General features: G+C 47.9%; 1 protein-coding gene across 1 annotated transcript in view; it reads left to right on the forward strand.

The window, feature by feature from the left end:
• Nucleotides 1-13,532, forward strand: part of IL21R (interleukin 21 receptor) — a 66,376-nt gene that overhangs the window by 46,344 nt on the left and 6,500 nt on the right. Inside the window, 3 exon segments of the mRNA XM_030212052.1 lie at nt 859-875; nt 878-940; nt 13,186-13,313. Of these exon segments, the coding sequence (XP_030067912.1) occupies nt 859-875; nt 878-940; nt 13,186-13,313 (208 nt within the window).

The following is a 13,532-nucleotide window of genomic DNA, read 5'->3' on the forward strand; positions in this document are numbered from 1 at the left end:
CTGCAGCGCTTCACACAGAGGTGAGAGGGCGCTGTGATTTCAACGGAGGGGGCCCGGCCCGGTGGCGGACGAGGGGGGCGGGTGGAGGAGGGAGCGGTGGGCGACCTTGGAGGGTTGAGGGGAGAGTGGCCGCGGTGGTAACCTCGGCGGGGGCAGGCCTCTGGGGGTGGCCTTGCCCCGGGCCCGGCCCAGTCTCTCCGGCAGCCCTGGTAATTGTCAGCGCATTTACACTGCCAATTACCGCCGGTTTAGCACCACGTGGTAGAAAATACGAAATATTTTCTGTTGCCGCATATCGATGAGTGTAAAAATGGAATTACCGCCGGGGCAATGCGGTAGCCTGACGGTAGTTCCAAATTGACACGTGTTGGATGTGCGTATCTACCCGCTGTAGTAAAAGGGCCCCTCAGTTTTTGCTCTGTCATAACTCCGTCCCTGGACCACCCACAAACTAGCCAGTTTTGGCCTAGGTGGTTAAAGGGGAAATTCAGCAGGCGCTATCCGGTTAAGGTCCGTTGAATATCCCCAGATAGCCCTACACAATCCTCTTCTGGCCATGTAAATTGCTTTGAATATTGACTCCTAAGTTTCTTTCCATAAAAGGGGACCCTGTGCTAAAGCAGCACAAGTTGATGGCAAAATAACATGTATTAACGGAAGCCAACATTGATAACTTTTTCCCCAAAGTCACCTCCTTCACCACATCCCCTTAAATAGACAAAGAATATGATAAAACGATCCGCCTATATCTGATGTCAGACGCTTTCCTCTTCCTGTTTTCATAAATCTTTTGTAAGGTGCCTAAAAATAGAGAACTCAGCGTGACTTTCTGAACTTTGATGGTGTTTCTATTTATAGGATATGGAAGCGAACGTGGCTCTCATCCCAGATCCAGAACCATTCTTTAAGCCCCATTACATGGGGACAATGGAGAGTTTAGGTACTAACGATATTTGAATGAGTCAGCCCCTCTTTTTTGCCTAAGAGTTCAAAAAGCAATTTGCACTTCGTTGGTTGGTACTTTCCGGCCAGGGGGAAATGGTGGGAGGTTGCTCTCAGCACACGACACCTAGGCCTTGCGATGGGGTGGGTCAGCTGAGCTGCTGGGGATTTTTTTATTTGCCTATAAAAGTTTTGGCAACAGTACTAATCTTTAAGAGTCAGTCAACATGCTCAGCAGACCCTTTTCAATAAGCCAGGGCTGTTTCAAAGTTTCCAGCATGCTGGGGATATTTTTTTTATTTCTAACAGAAGTGAGAACAAAGGGGGAGGGGGGGGGGCTGCATACAGGAAGATAGAGAGAGTATCTCAGGATCCAGAAAGAAGAGTTACCATAGCAGAACCCAATCTAAAGTAACTTCTCAGAGCACAGCTTTTACAAAAGTAACTTTGTACGTAATTTCATCCACCAATCCTTTGTTCTCTGTCTCTTGTCTCCTCCCCCTAAAATCCTTCAGTATATTGTATTCATTCAGGCAGATGATCAAAAGCAAACGCCGGCGCGAGAGGCTGTTAGCGCCATACCAGCGCCGGCGTTTGCTACCGCCCCACGATCAGAGCCCTTGAGTGCGTGAAACAACGCGCTCGAGGGCTCTTAGCGTAAGTAGCATGCAATGCATGCAAATCAGCGCTTAACGCATTCATCCCCAATGATCAGCATCCGGCGCGCCAAAGATTGGGTTGCTGGCCGCGACCAAAACCCTATGCCAACTCCAAGCTGGCATTACGGTTTTGCAGGCCATTGGGGGAGGAATGGTGAGCCCTGTCCATCATGCATTTGTATGCTGGCAGGCCCCCATTCCCCCCCTACAGCAAACCTGCCAGCGAGGCAGTTGAGGACGTTCTGTGACGGGGCAGTTGAGGACGTCCAAATTTTGGACGTTTCGGCAATGGGCAGTTAAGGACGTCCAAAATTGGATGTTCTATGAGAAGACGTCTTTCTCATAGAAACATCAATTTTGGATGTCCTTAACTGCCCGTTGCAGAAACGTCCACATTTTGGACGTCCTCACGCCCGTCGCTATACCTCCGACACCTCCTTGAAATTTGGCCGTCCCTGCAACAGGCAGTTGAGGACGTCCATCTTCCGATTTAAAGATGGGTCGTCCTTCTCTTTCATTGGTCTCCAGCCGACCTGTCAAACAAGTGCGCGAGGGATTGTGCTGAGCTCAGGCACAATTCTCCGCACTTCTACCCATAATCAGAGATAATTGCGCTGCTTAAATTTGCAAGCATTATCTCTGATCATAGGTCTAATAGGGCCACGCGCTTTTCCAGCGCTATTTTAGAACACTGTTTGGAACAGCGCGGGGCTTTTGATCATCTGCCTGTTAGTGAGGGTAATTTGTAACAGGTTGCTGGTTTAAAGGGGCAAGTAGACGCCTACATAAGCAGCTATGTGTCTATAAAATACTAACATAAGTGGCAGAAATTATATCTATCGTGCAATGCATGAACAGTAATATTTGCTTTCAAGCAGGTGTAACTGTTCATATCTAGATTAGTCACATAAATGCATAAATTAGCATATTTTGGGGCCCTTTTAAACAGCTAATATGCCATTATCAGCATGGTAGAGAGTGTCGCAGGCCCGTGATACTGTTTACTGTGCTAATACAGGAGACATCATGGTAAAAATGCCGTTAGCTGCCTAACAGAGGAGTGGGCCGGGTCTGGGTGTGACAAGGATGGGAGGAGGTGTGGCTGGATAGGACAGCTAATGCATTGGGTCTTTACCCTGTGGTAATTGTCCTGACCTGCTGATGATGCAGCCAAACTTATCAACACCTCAAGAGGAGGTGTAAGTGCAACTGCATTACTGCAGTCCGGTAGTGCAGTGCACTGTGAGTGCAGATCCGGCAGCCTATCCCCGATCCCTCTTTGACACTATCCGAACAGCCATAACCAGACCTGACTCTCCATCACAGCCCTGGCCCCCCCTAACAAGAACCTGATGCCTCCCAACACCATCCCGACCTCCCAACCAGAAACCTGAATGCCCTCCACGAGAGGCCCAACCCCCCGCCATCCTGATGCCTCCCTGACACCATCCTGAACCCCTGACAAGAGCCCAAGCCCGCATGACAGGCCTGACTCCCCCTGACAAGAACCTGACACCCTTCCAACAACATCCTGACCCCTAACAAGAACCTGACTCTCCATCACAGCCGCCGCCCCCCCCAACAGAACATGATGCCCTCCCACACCATCCCGACCTCCCAACCGAACCTGATGCCCTCCACAATAGGCCCAACCTACCCGCCATCATGATGCCTCCCTGACACCATCCTGAACCCCTGACAAGAACCCAAGTCCCGCATGACAGGCCTGACTCCCCTGACAAGAACCTGGCACCCTTCCAACACCATCCTGACCCCCTGACAAGAACCGGGCACCCTCCATGACATGCTCACACCTCCCCGCCAACCCAATGCTCCCTGACACTATCCTGACCCACATGACAAGAACCTGAGTCCCTCATGACAGGCCCAGTCTCCCTGCCAACCCGATGCCTCCCTGACAACCATCCTGACCCCTGACAAGAACCCAGCCCCTCATGACAGGCTGATTCCCCCTTTCCAACACACACCCCTGACAAGAAACCTGTCCCTGCATGACCCCCCTATGGCAGTCAAATACGCATGACGCCGCTAGGGATCATGGTGCCATTTTTAAACGGTGGTCGCTGACCTGGGTTGCAAGTTAAAGCATAGGGGAGTACTTCAAGCCTCTTTCATATCAGGACCTGCACAATTTGGAATTCCCTTCTTTCTTTCTTAGACAGATATACGTGTTATTTTCAGTTTAGAAAACTGTTGAAAACATTTCTTTTGAAAAGATACTTTCAGGCCTTGGATCTTTATTTATTTTTTCTTGAATTTTGATAGTAGAAATTAATATTGTAATCTTGAAGTTTGCTTCAGTTTGGTTATTGTTACCCTTATCGAACTTGATGGCTTTTGCGAGATATTAGACTGTAATGTAATGAGAGAGGGTGCCCCTACTTTCCTGCACAATTTGTGCCCGCTGACTTCTGCACCTGCTCTGAATGTGGGTAGACTTATGAAAATGAGGAACACAGGCACAGGATACAATCTGCTTGAATGATTTTCTGATCCCCTGGGAACGCCTCTCCTAAAATGGCCATTGTAGAACGCCACACTTATTTCCTACTACATTGAATAAGGGTCATTTTCAGACTTATGCAGGTAAAGCACTATTTACAAATATTAACTGCATTGAAAATTGTCCTCCCCAAGTGCAAATATTACAAGTTTTGCACTTACCGTACATTAATTTTGGACTTAAACATGCAGTAAAGTGCAAAACCTACCACACTTTAGGGAAAGGGGAAATGGGACTTGATATACTGCCTTTCTGAGGTTTTTGCAACTACATTCAAAGTGGTTTATATATATTCAGGTACTTTTTTTGTACCAGGGCCAATGGAGGGTTAAGTGACTTGCCCAGGGTCACAGGGAGCTGCAGTGAGAATTGAACTCAGCTCCCCAAGATCAAGTCCACTGCACTAACCCACTAGGCTACTCCTCCACTACCAACATTCCATGTAGAAGCCTGCCCTTGCAGATCAGCAATGCAGCCGCGCAGGCTTCTGTTTCTGTGAGTCTGACGTCCTGCACATAGGTGCAGGACGTCAGACTCACAGAAACAGAAGCCTGCGCGGCTGATCTGCAAGGGCAGGCTTTACATGGATGTTGCTAGTGGAATAGCACATTCCATGTAGAATCTCAAATAGTAGCAACAGAATCTCCAATAGTAGCAACATTCCATCGAGAATCTCCAATAGTAGCAACGTTCCATGTAGAATCTACAAATAGGGAAAGGGAAATGGGACTTGATATACCACCTGTCTGAGGTTTTTGCAACTACATTCAAAGCAATTTACATTTATTCAGGCACTTATTTTGTACCAGGGGCAATGGAGGGTTAAGTGACTTGCCCAGGGTCACAAGGAGCTGCAGTGGGAATCAAACTCAGGTCCCCAAGATCAAGGTCCACTGCACTGACCACTAGGCTACTCCTCCACTCCACAGCCCCTTTGTAATCTACTTACATACCTGTGACATCCACCCAAAACCCTGCCCAAACTTTGCCCTTGTGTATGCCTATATAGTGTTTACTCTGAAATGATAAGAAATCACACTGAATAGGGCTACTTAGGAACAGGACCAAAAGATAGCCAAAAACAAATGGAAACTTTAAACAAGCGAGCTTGCCCTGCTGCTTTGACGCACGTTCAAAGTAACCGATTGTGACGTTGCTTTGGTTTTAGTTCCTTCATTGCACCGACCACAAATTCAACCAGTCATAATGTGTGCGGTTCACCTCACACTGCACACACACAACAGAAGACAGCAGACTGACAGACCTCGAAGGCACGTGCTGGACGGAAGTGGCAAAACCCAGATGTAGGCTTGTTGTTTATCACCTGGAATAGTAACACAGCACTTCTATGGCAGCCACTACCTCTAAATCTGACAGGGGGGTTAGCACATGCAAACAGGCTAAATACTGCAAAATGCTTTCACGTGTTTCTCCCAAGCTAACAACCCGTTAAGACTTTTAACACCCTTTAGTAGAAGGTCCCCATAGCAGTGGCGTTCCTAGGGGGGGCGGTGGGGGCGGTCCGCCCCGGGTGCACGCCACTGTCCTCCGTTGGTCCATGCTTCTTCTCTGCCCCGGAACAGGTTACTTCCTGTTCCGGGGCAGAGAAGCATGGACCAACGGAGGGCAGGCGCGCGCGGCAACCCCCCCCAGCGGCGTGCACCCGGCGGGGGGGGGGGGTGTCCTTCGTGGGGGTGTCCTTTCGCGGGGGGGGGGTCCGCGCTGCATCGGGGTGGTGCTGCACCCAGGGGGCAGGGCGCATCGGCGATCCGCCCCGGGTGCCAGTCCCCCCAGGAACGCCACTGCCCCATAGCACTGCGTAGCTTGACTGCCCGGCTTTATGTATTTGGTTTTCCTAATGACATTTCATTATTTACTACTACTACTATTAAACATTTCTAAAGCGCTACCAGGATTACGCAGCGCTGTACAATCTAACAAAGAAGGACAGTCCCTGCTCAAAGGAGCTTACAATCTAAAGGACAAAAAAGTGCAGTCAATCAAATTGGGGGCAGTCCAGATTTCCTGGATAGAGGTGTAATGGTTAGGTGCCGAAAGCGACATGAAGAGGTGGGCTTTGAGCAAGGATTTGAAGGATCGGTAGGGAGGGGGCTTGGCGTATGGGCTCAAGGAGTTTATTCCAAGCATAGGGTGAGGCGAGGCAGAAAGGGCGGAGCCTGGAGTTGGAGGTGGTAGAGAAGGGTACTGATAGAAGGGATTTGTCCTGTGAGCGGAGGTTACGGGTAGGAGTGTAAGGGGAGATGAGGGTAGAGAGGTAATGAGGGGCTGCAGATTGAGTGCATTTGTAGGTTAGTAGGAGAAGCTTGAACTGTATGCGGTACCTGATCGGAAGCCAGTGAAGTGACTTGAGGAGAGGGGTGATATGAGCATATCAGTCTAGCGGAAGATAAGACGGGCAGCAGAGTTCTGAATGGATTGAAGGGGGGATAGATGGTTAAGTGGGAGGCCAGTGAGGAGTAGGTTGCAGTAGTCAAGGCGAGAAGTGATGAGAGAGTGGATGAGAGTTTGGGTGGTGTGCTCGGAGAGGAAGGGGCAAATTTTGCTGATGTTATAGAGAAAGAAGCAACAGGTCTTGGCTGTCTACTGGATATGGGCAGAGAAGGAGAGGGAGGAGTCGAAGAGGACTCCGAGGTTGCGGGCAGATGAGACGGGGAGGATGAGGGTGTTGTCGACTGAAATAGAGAGTGGAGGGAGAGAAGAAATTGGTTTGGGTGGAAAGACAACGAGCTCAGTCTTGGCCATGTTCAGTTTCAGGTGGCGGTTGGACATCCAGGCAGCAATGTCGGATAAGCAGGCTGATACTTTGGCCTGGGTTTCCGCAGTGATGTCTGGTGTGGAGAGGTAAAGCTGGGTGTCGTCAGCATAAAGATGGTATTGGAAACCATGAGATGAGATCAGCGAGCCCAGAGAAGAGGTGTAGATTGAAAAAAGAAGGGGTCCAAGGACAGATCCTGAGGAACTCCAACAGAGAGCGGGATAGGGGTGGCGGAAGATCCATGAGAATGTACTCTGAAGGTACGGTGGGAGAGATAAGAAGAGAACCAGGAGAGGACAGAGCCCTGGAACCCAAATGAGGATAGTATAGCAAGAAGTAAATTATGATTGACAGTGTCAAAAGCGGCGGATAGGTCGAGGAGGATGAGGATGGAGTAGTGACCTTTGGATTTGGCAAGGAACAGGTCATTACAGACTTTAGTGAGTGCCGTTTCTGTCGAGTGTAGAGGGCGAAAACCGGATTGAAGCTGTTTGAGAATGGCATGAGAGGAGAGAAAATCAAGGCAGCGGCTGTGAACGGTGCATTCAAGTATCTTAGAGAGGAAAGGTAGGAGGGAGATGGGGCGGTAGTTGGAAGGACAGGTAGGGTCTAGTGATGGTTTTTTTGAGAAGTGGTGTGACTACAGCATGCTTGAAGGTGTCAGGGACAGTTGCAGTGGAGAGAGAGAGGTTGAGGATATGACAGATGGGGGGGGGTGACAGTAGGAGAGATGGTGTTTAGTAAGTTGGTGGGGATGGGATCAGAGGAACAGGTGGTGCATTTTGAGGAGGAAAGAAGGTGGGCGGTTCCAAAGCTGCCAACCTTCTGGCTCATACGCAGACAGCACTAGTCAAAAGAGAAAAATACACCCAGTATGAACTATCAAATTGTACAAAAGTTATCACATTACAAATCTGACAATTACAGGGAAAAGAATGTGAATGTAAAAATGAAAAATTATAAATAATCAGGAAACTTTGACACCCCACAACTCCACCACTACAGGAGATCATGCAAATTACGGTAAATCAGGAAAGAAACAAACAAGAAGAAAAAAATTAGGAATGCTCCTAATAAAAATACCTAATGATCTCCCACTAAGGATGATTTTACCACTAACCTCAGCGGTGACACTCACCAATTCTTATCTTAATATGGTGAGAATTACACACCCACCTGTTCATCGGGAAGCGGTAAATTCTTTAATTATCAAATTATAGATGTTTAAATTTCTTCTTTATATACTTTATATCAGCATTAATGCTATTTATTTCAAACCAATTAGACTTAAAATCTTAATACTCATAAATGCTCATTTCAGCTAGTTTTTTTTTCCCCTCATCTTATAAATGCTCATTTCGGCTGGGGGGGGGGGGGGGGGTTAGATTTTAAGTCTAATTTGTTTGAAATAAATAGCAATAATGCTGATATAAAGTATATAAAGAAGAAAATTTAAACATCTATAATTTGATAATTAAAGTATTTACTGCTTCCCTATGAACAGGTGGGTGTGTAATTCTCACCATATTAAGATAAGAATTGGTGAGTGTCACCGCTGAGGTTAGCGGTAAAATCATCCTTAGTGGGAGATCATTAGGGTTTGAAAATATCTCAGCTCCCTAAAAGATGTTTGTGCTAGTGGAAGGTAGACATAATAAAAATTCCTGCATTACTTCTTATCTTCCAATATTACCTATAAACTGGAGCTACGGTACTACTACTTATCATTTTTATACCGCTACAAGGCATACGCAGCGCTGTACACCATACACGAAAAGACAGTCCCTGCTCAAAGAGCTCACAATCTAAATATGGAATGTTGCTAGTGGAATAGCAACATTCCGTGTAGAATCTCAAATAGTAGCAACAGAATCTCCAATAGTAGCAAACATTCCATCTAGAATCTCAAGTAATAGCAACATTCCAGAATCTCAAATAGTAGCAACATTCCATGTTCCACTGCACTAACCACTAGGCTACTCCTCCACTAGCAACATTTCATCTAGAAGCCTGCCCTTGCAGATCAGCAGCGTTGCCTGCGCGGCCGCGTTGCTGATCTGCAAGGGCAGGCTTCTACGTTACTACTACTACCACTTATCACTTCAATAGCGCTACAAGGCATACGCAGCACTGTACACCATACATGAAGAGACAGCCCCTGCTCAAAGAGCTCACAATCTAGATAAGACAGGTAAACAGAACAATAAGGGTAAGAGAATAAAGAGGTAAGGATAAAAGGACAGGGCAAGTGAGTAGTGGTTAGGAGTCAAAAGCAGCGTCAAAGAGGTGGGCTTTTAGCCTGGACTTGAAAACGGCCAAAGACGGGGCTAGACATATAGGCTCGGGAAGCCTATTCCAGGCATGAAGTACAAATAATATCACACTCTAATAACATGTACAATCAAGTTTACTGCAAATCCCTTTCTCTTCTTTCCAAATAGTCTCTTAATTGAGGTGGTTGAAAAATATATACATTTCAGTCCGATCTTTAATTATACACTTTTTCAGAAACTTCAAGAAAAAGCCTAATTTAAGAGGACCCACCCAAAAGAAATTCTTTCCTCACCTCTAAGTATTATGAGACAAATCTACAGAGTGAGGCAGCCATGGGTGGATCCGGGTGGGCACAGATCCACTCACTTTGAGCTCAGGCCGACCTAGCAGCCACATAGCTGGTTTGTGGCTGGTGGGGATCCCCCAAGCCCCGCCAACTGAAGACTCCCGGTGATTCAGCAGCTCTTACGTTTCCACCCTTCAACCCCATAGTACCTTTTAAATCCTTCAGTGCTAGGCCAGCAGCGAGCAATTACTCATACTGGCTGTGCACATCAGCCCTGAGCCTTCCCTCTGACTCAATTTGTTGTTCGCAGGACCAGGGCCACCGAGAGATTGGGCCGCCGCTCCCCTCCTCCACACCCCCCCCCTCCCCGAGGTCGCTGCCGCCACTCCCCCCTCCACCCAACCCCTCTGTCTGCAACCGGGCCCCCTGCATTGAAATCACAGCACCTCTGACCTCCGTGTGAAAGCGCTGCAGGCAGCAGGGCAGCAGATTGCCTCCCTTCGGCCCTCCTTCTCTCCTTGTGTCCCGCCCTCGCAGAAGTTACGCCAGACGAGGGCGGGACACAGGGAGGGAAGGAGGCCTGAAGGGAGGCGATCTGCTGCCCTTTTGCCTGCAGCGCTTTCACACGCAGGTGAGAGGCGCTGTGATTTCAATGCAGGGGGCCCGGCCCGGTGGCAGACGGTCGATGACGGAGGGCGGGTGGGACTGCGGCGCCGGGCCCCCCTTGGAGGCCCGGGGAATTTTGTCCCCACTGCCCCCCCTCTCAGCAGCTATGCGCAGGACCAGAAAGGTTTGTCAGAGGGAAGGCTCAGGGTCAGCGCAAGAAGCCAGTATGTGTTGCTGTTCACTGCTGGCCCAGCACTGAAGGATTTAAAAGGGTCCTGGAGAGTTGGGGGAGTGAAGTTAAGAGATACCAGATCACCTGGGGGGGAGGGGAGGAGATGCAAAGCAGGCAGCGGGCTTCTCAAGCCCACCCAAAAGTAGGCGTCTGGCTACGCCCCTGAAAATACATTTAGTGTTATGACTCTGGAATAAATACATGCTATTTTAAATATAAAGAAAAAACATATCTCTATCAATAGAATGCAAGGATATTACTACCAGACTAGATGTATTAGTTTCTTCCATGAATGTCTCTAATAAAGCATTCAAATTAAGGTATCTCACAGAGATTAACCCATTAAACGCTCCAGATTTACCCTTCATGCTTTTGATTGAGGTGAGAACATAATAAGCTTCAGAAATCACCGACAAATCCTCCACCAACACAGGCAAAAGTGTGCCAAGAAATAAGGATTTCAACATTTCAGTTGCAGAAATCATTCTATTTAAACGAAAATGAATAAAATGCAAATTATTATGATGATAATTATTCTTGGTAAGATCCCATTTAGATTTTTAAAGAAATATTATCTTTCATTACAGCTTCATTTGCTCCCTTCAATAAGATAATTCGATTATCATGAGCAGCAATGTCCTTGGTGTTAGTCCTAATCAGTTCTTCCTGGAAAGTTAACTTGGCGGCAGCTTCAGCAGACAAATGACATAGTTGAGAAATACAAGATGACACAGTAGATTCCAAGCTAGCCATTATCTTTCACAGTTCCATATATGAAATCTCTTTAGGAGAAAAAAAGCAACAGAAACTATGGAAAGATTAGCACAGGCATAAAAATTAACTGGCTTAATCACAGAAGTAGCCAGTCCTGATTCAGAAACAGAGACCTCTGCAAGGGATTGACTGAGGGTATTAGGGTCATATCCACACCCTCCTTATCGGCTTCCAGAAGCAGGCTCTTTCAGTTTAACCCTTCACTTAACCATGGCAATAAGCAAGGCGCAGTGCCCCCCACGGGTGCACGGAGCCGCATGTAACACCCAGCCCCCTCCCCAGTTTAATGTGAATTGTACCCATATATATTATCGCAGCGTTGGCGGGGTACCCAAGCCTGATGATGTAAGCTAGGCAGCTGGGATAGCTGCGCTTACGGTTGAGCTCCCCTTGCTGTGCGGCGGGGAGCTCTGTTTACGATTGGTCAGTCTTGCTAATGACGGCTGACTGGGTTGGCTAATAAGCAGAGGGTGGATTGGCTTGGGTATACCCAGGGTTATGATGTGTGTATTTAAAATAAAGCTGCGGCCAAGTTGTGCCACGTTAAGAAAATACCTTGTGTCTGGTAATTATTGTAATGTTTGAATAACCTTGGCCCGAGGGGTCTCGGTTGCCTATGTTAAGGGTACAGGTATAGGTAGCTGTAAAATCCCAGGCCTCCACAGTGCTCCAGAGGGGATCACAAGGGGTGTGCTCCTTTGGCCATGCCCCTTGGGTCACACACCTCTGGCTCCATGCCTCCCTCTGTAGTTCTTATAGGGGCGGGTCTCGCACTGGTGACATCAGCACAGCTGTGTCTCAGGTCTCAACAGCCAACGTTGTTCCCAATAAGACTCACCCGCCTTCAGCACAGGCTGGATTTTCTGACCTACTCAATTGTGCACAGGCACCTCCACAGTTCATATAGGAGTGGGTCTCACACTAGTGATGTTGGCGCAGTCATGCCTCTGGGCCTGATAGCCAACGTTGCCTGCAGTAAGACTTGCTTCATTCAGGGTAGGATGGATTCACTAACCTCCTCCTGATTGTACAAGATATTCTATTCACAATAATGGTATTGTAAACCATTCTTCCGTTGGGTGTAATACATTATGGCGACCAAGGACATCATCCATTCTTAACAGGTTTATAACATGTTGTCAGGCTGGCCAGGTTGAAGGAGGGCAGACTCAAGAAAAATGTCAGGAAGTATTTTTTCACAGAGAGAGTAGTGGATGTTTGGAATGCCCTCCCGCGGGAGGTGGTGGAAATGAAAACGGTAACAGAATTCAAGCACGCGTGGGATAAACATAAAGGAATCTTGTTCAGAAGGAATGGATCCTAAGGAGCTTAGCCGAGATTGGGTGGCAAGAGCCGGTAGTGGGAGGCGGGGATAGTGCTGGGCAGACTTACACGGTCTGTGCACTGAAAATGACAGATACAAATCAAGGTAAGGTATACACAAAAAGTAGCACATATGAGTTTATCTTGTTGGGCAGACTGGATGGACCACGCAGGTCTTTTTTTTTTTTTTTTTACATTTGTACCCCACGCTTTCCCACTTATGGCAGGCTCAATGCGGCGGGCAATGGAGGGTTAAGTGACTTGCCCAGAGTCACAAGGAGCTGCCTGTGCCTGAAGTAGGAATCGAACTCAGTTCCTCAGGACCAAAGTCCACCACCCTAACCACTAGGCCACTCCTCCACTGTTGCTACTATTTGAGATTCTACATGAAATGTTGCTATTTCACTAGCAACATTCCATGTAGAAGTCGGCCCTTGCAGATCACCAATGTGGCCGCGCAGGCTTCTACATGGAATGTTGCTAGTGGAATAGCAACATTCCGTGTAGAATCTCCAATAGTATCTATTTTATTTTTGTTACATTTGTACCCTGCGTTTTCCCACTCATGGCAGGCTCAATGCGGCTTACATGGGGCAATGGAGGGTTAAGTGACTTGCCCAGAGTCACAAGGAGCTGCCTGCACTGGGAATCGAACTCAGTTCCTCAGTTCCCCAGGACCAAAGTCCACCACCCTAACCACTAGGCCACTCCTTCACCGTCGTCTACTATGTTACTATACGGAGGGCTTAGGTTTCATTCCTGACTCCGACCTTCCACTCTCTGGGTCAGTAAAGGCTGGTGATGCTGTGGCAGCAGCAATCACAGCCTCGGACAGGGAAGGAGCACTAGCTATTGTGGATGACATTCAACTGACCAGAATCAGGGCCTATGATTGCATGGTGCAGGAAGGAGTCCTGGTAAATGGCCACCAGCAAAGGACCCCATTGCCGCAAAAATAAGTTTGGAGTGGATATAAATCAGGGAGAAAACCCTGCCTGGTTGTGAATGAAATATCATAGCGCCAGAGAAAAAATTCCAGAAAAAGCGAGTGAAGCCCATTACGTAGCAACCCTGCTAAGAAGCCAAGATAAAAATAGAGCGCAGCGCTGGTTACAGGAATGCCCAGAATACCTTCA

The sequence above is a fragment of the Microcaecilia unicolor genome, chromosome 8 (assembly GCF_901765095.1).
Source record: "Microcaecilia unicolor chromosome 8, aMicUni1.1, whole genome shotgun sequence".
Lineage (NCBI taxonomy): Eukaryota > Metazoa > Chordata > Amphibia > Gymnophiona > Siphonopidae > Microcaecilia > Microcaecilia unicolor.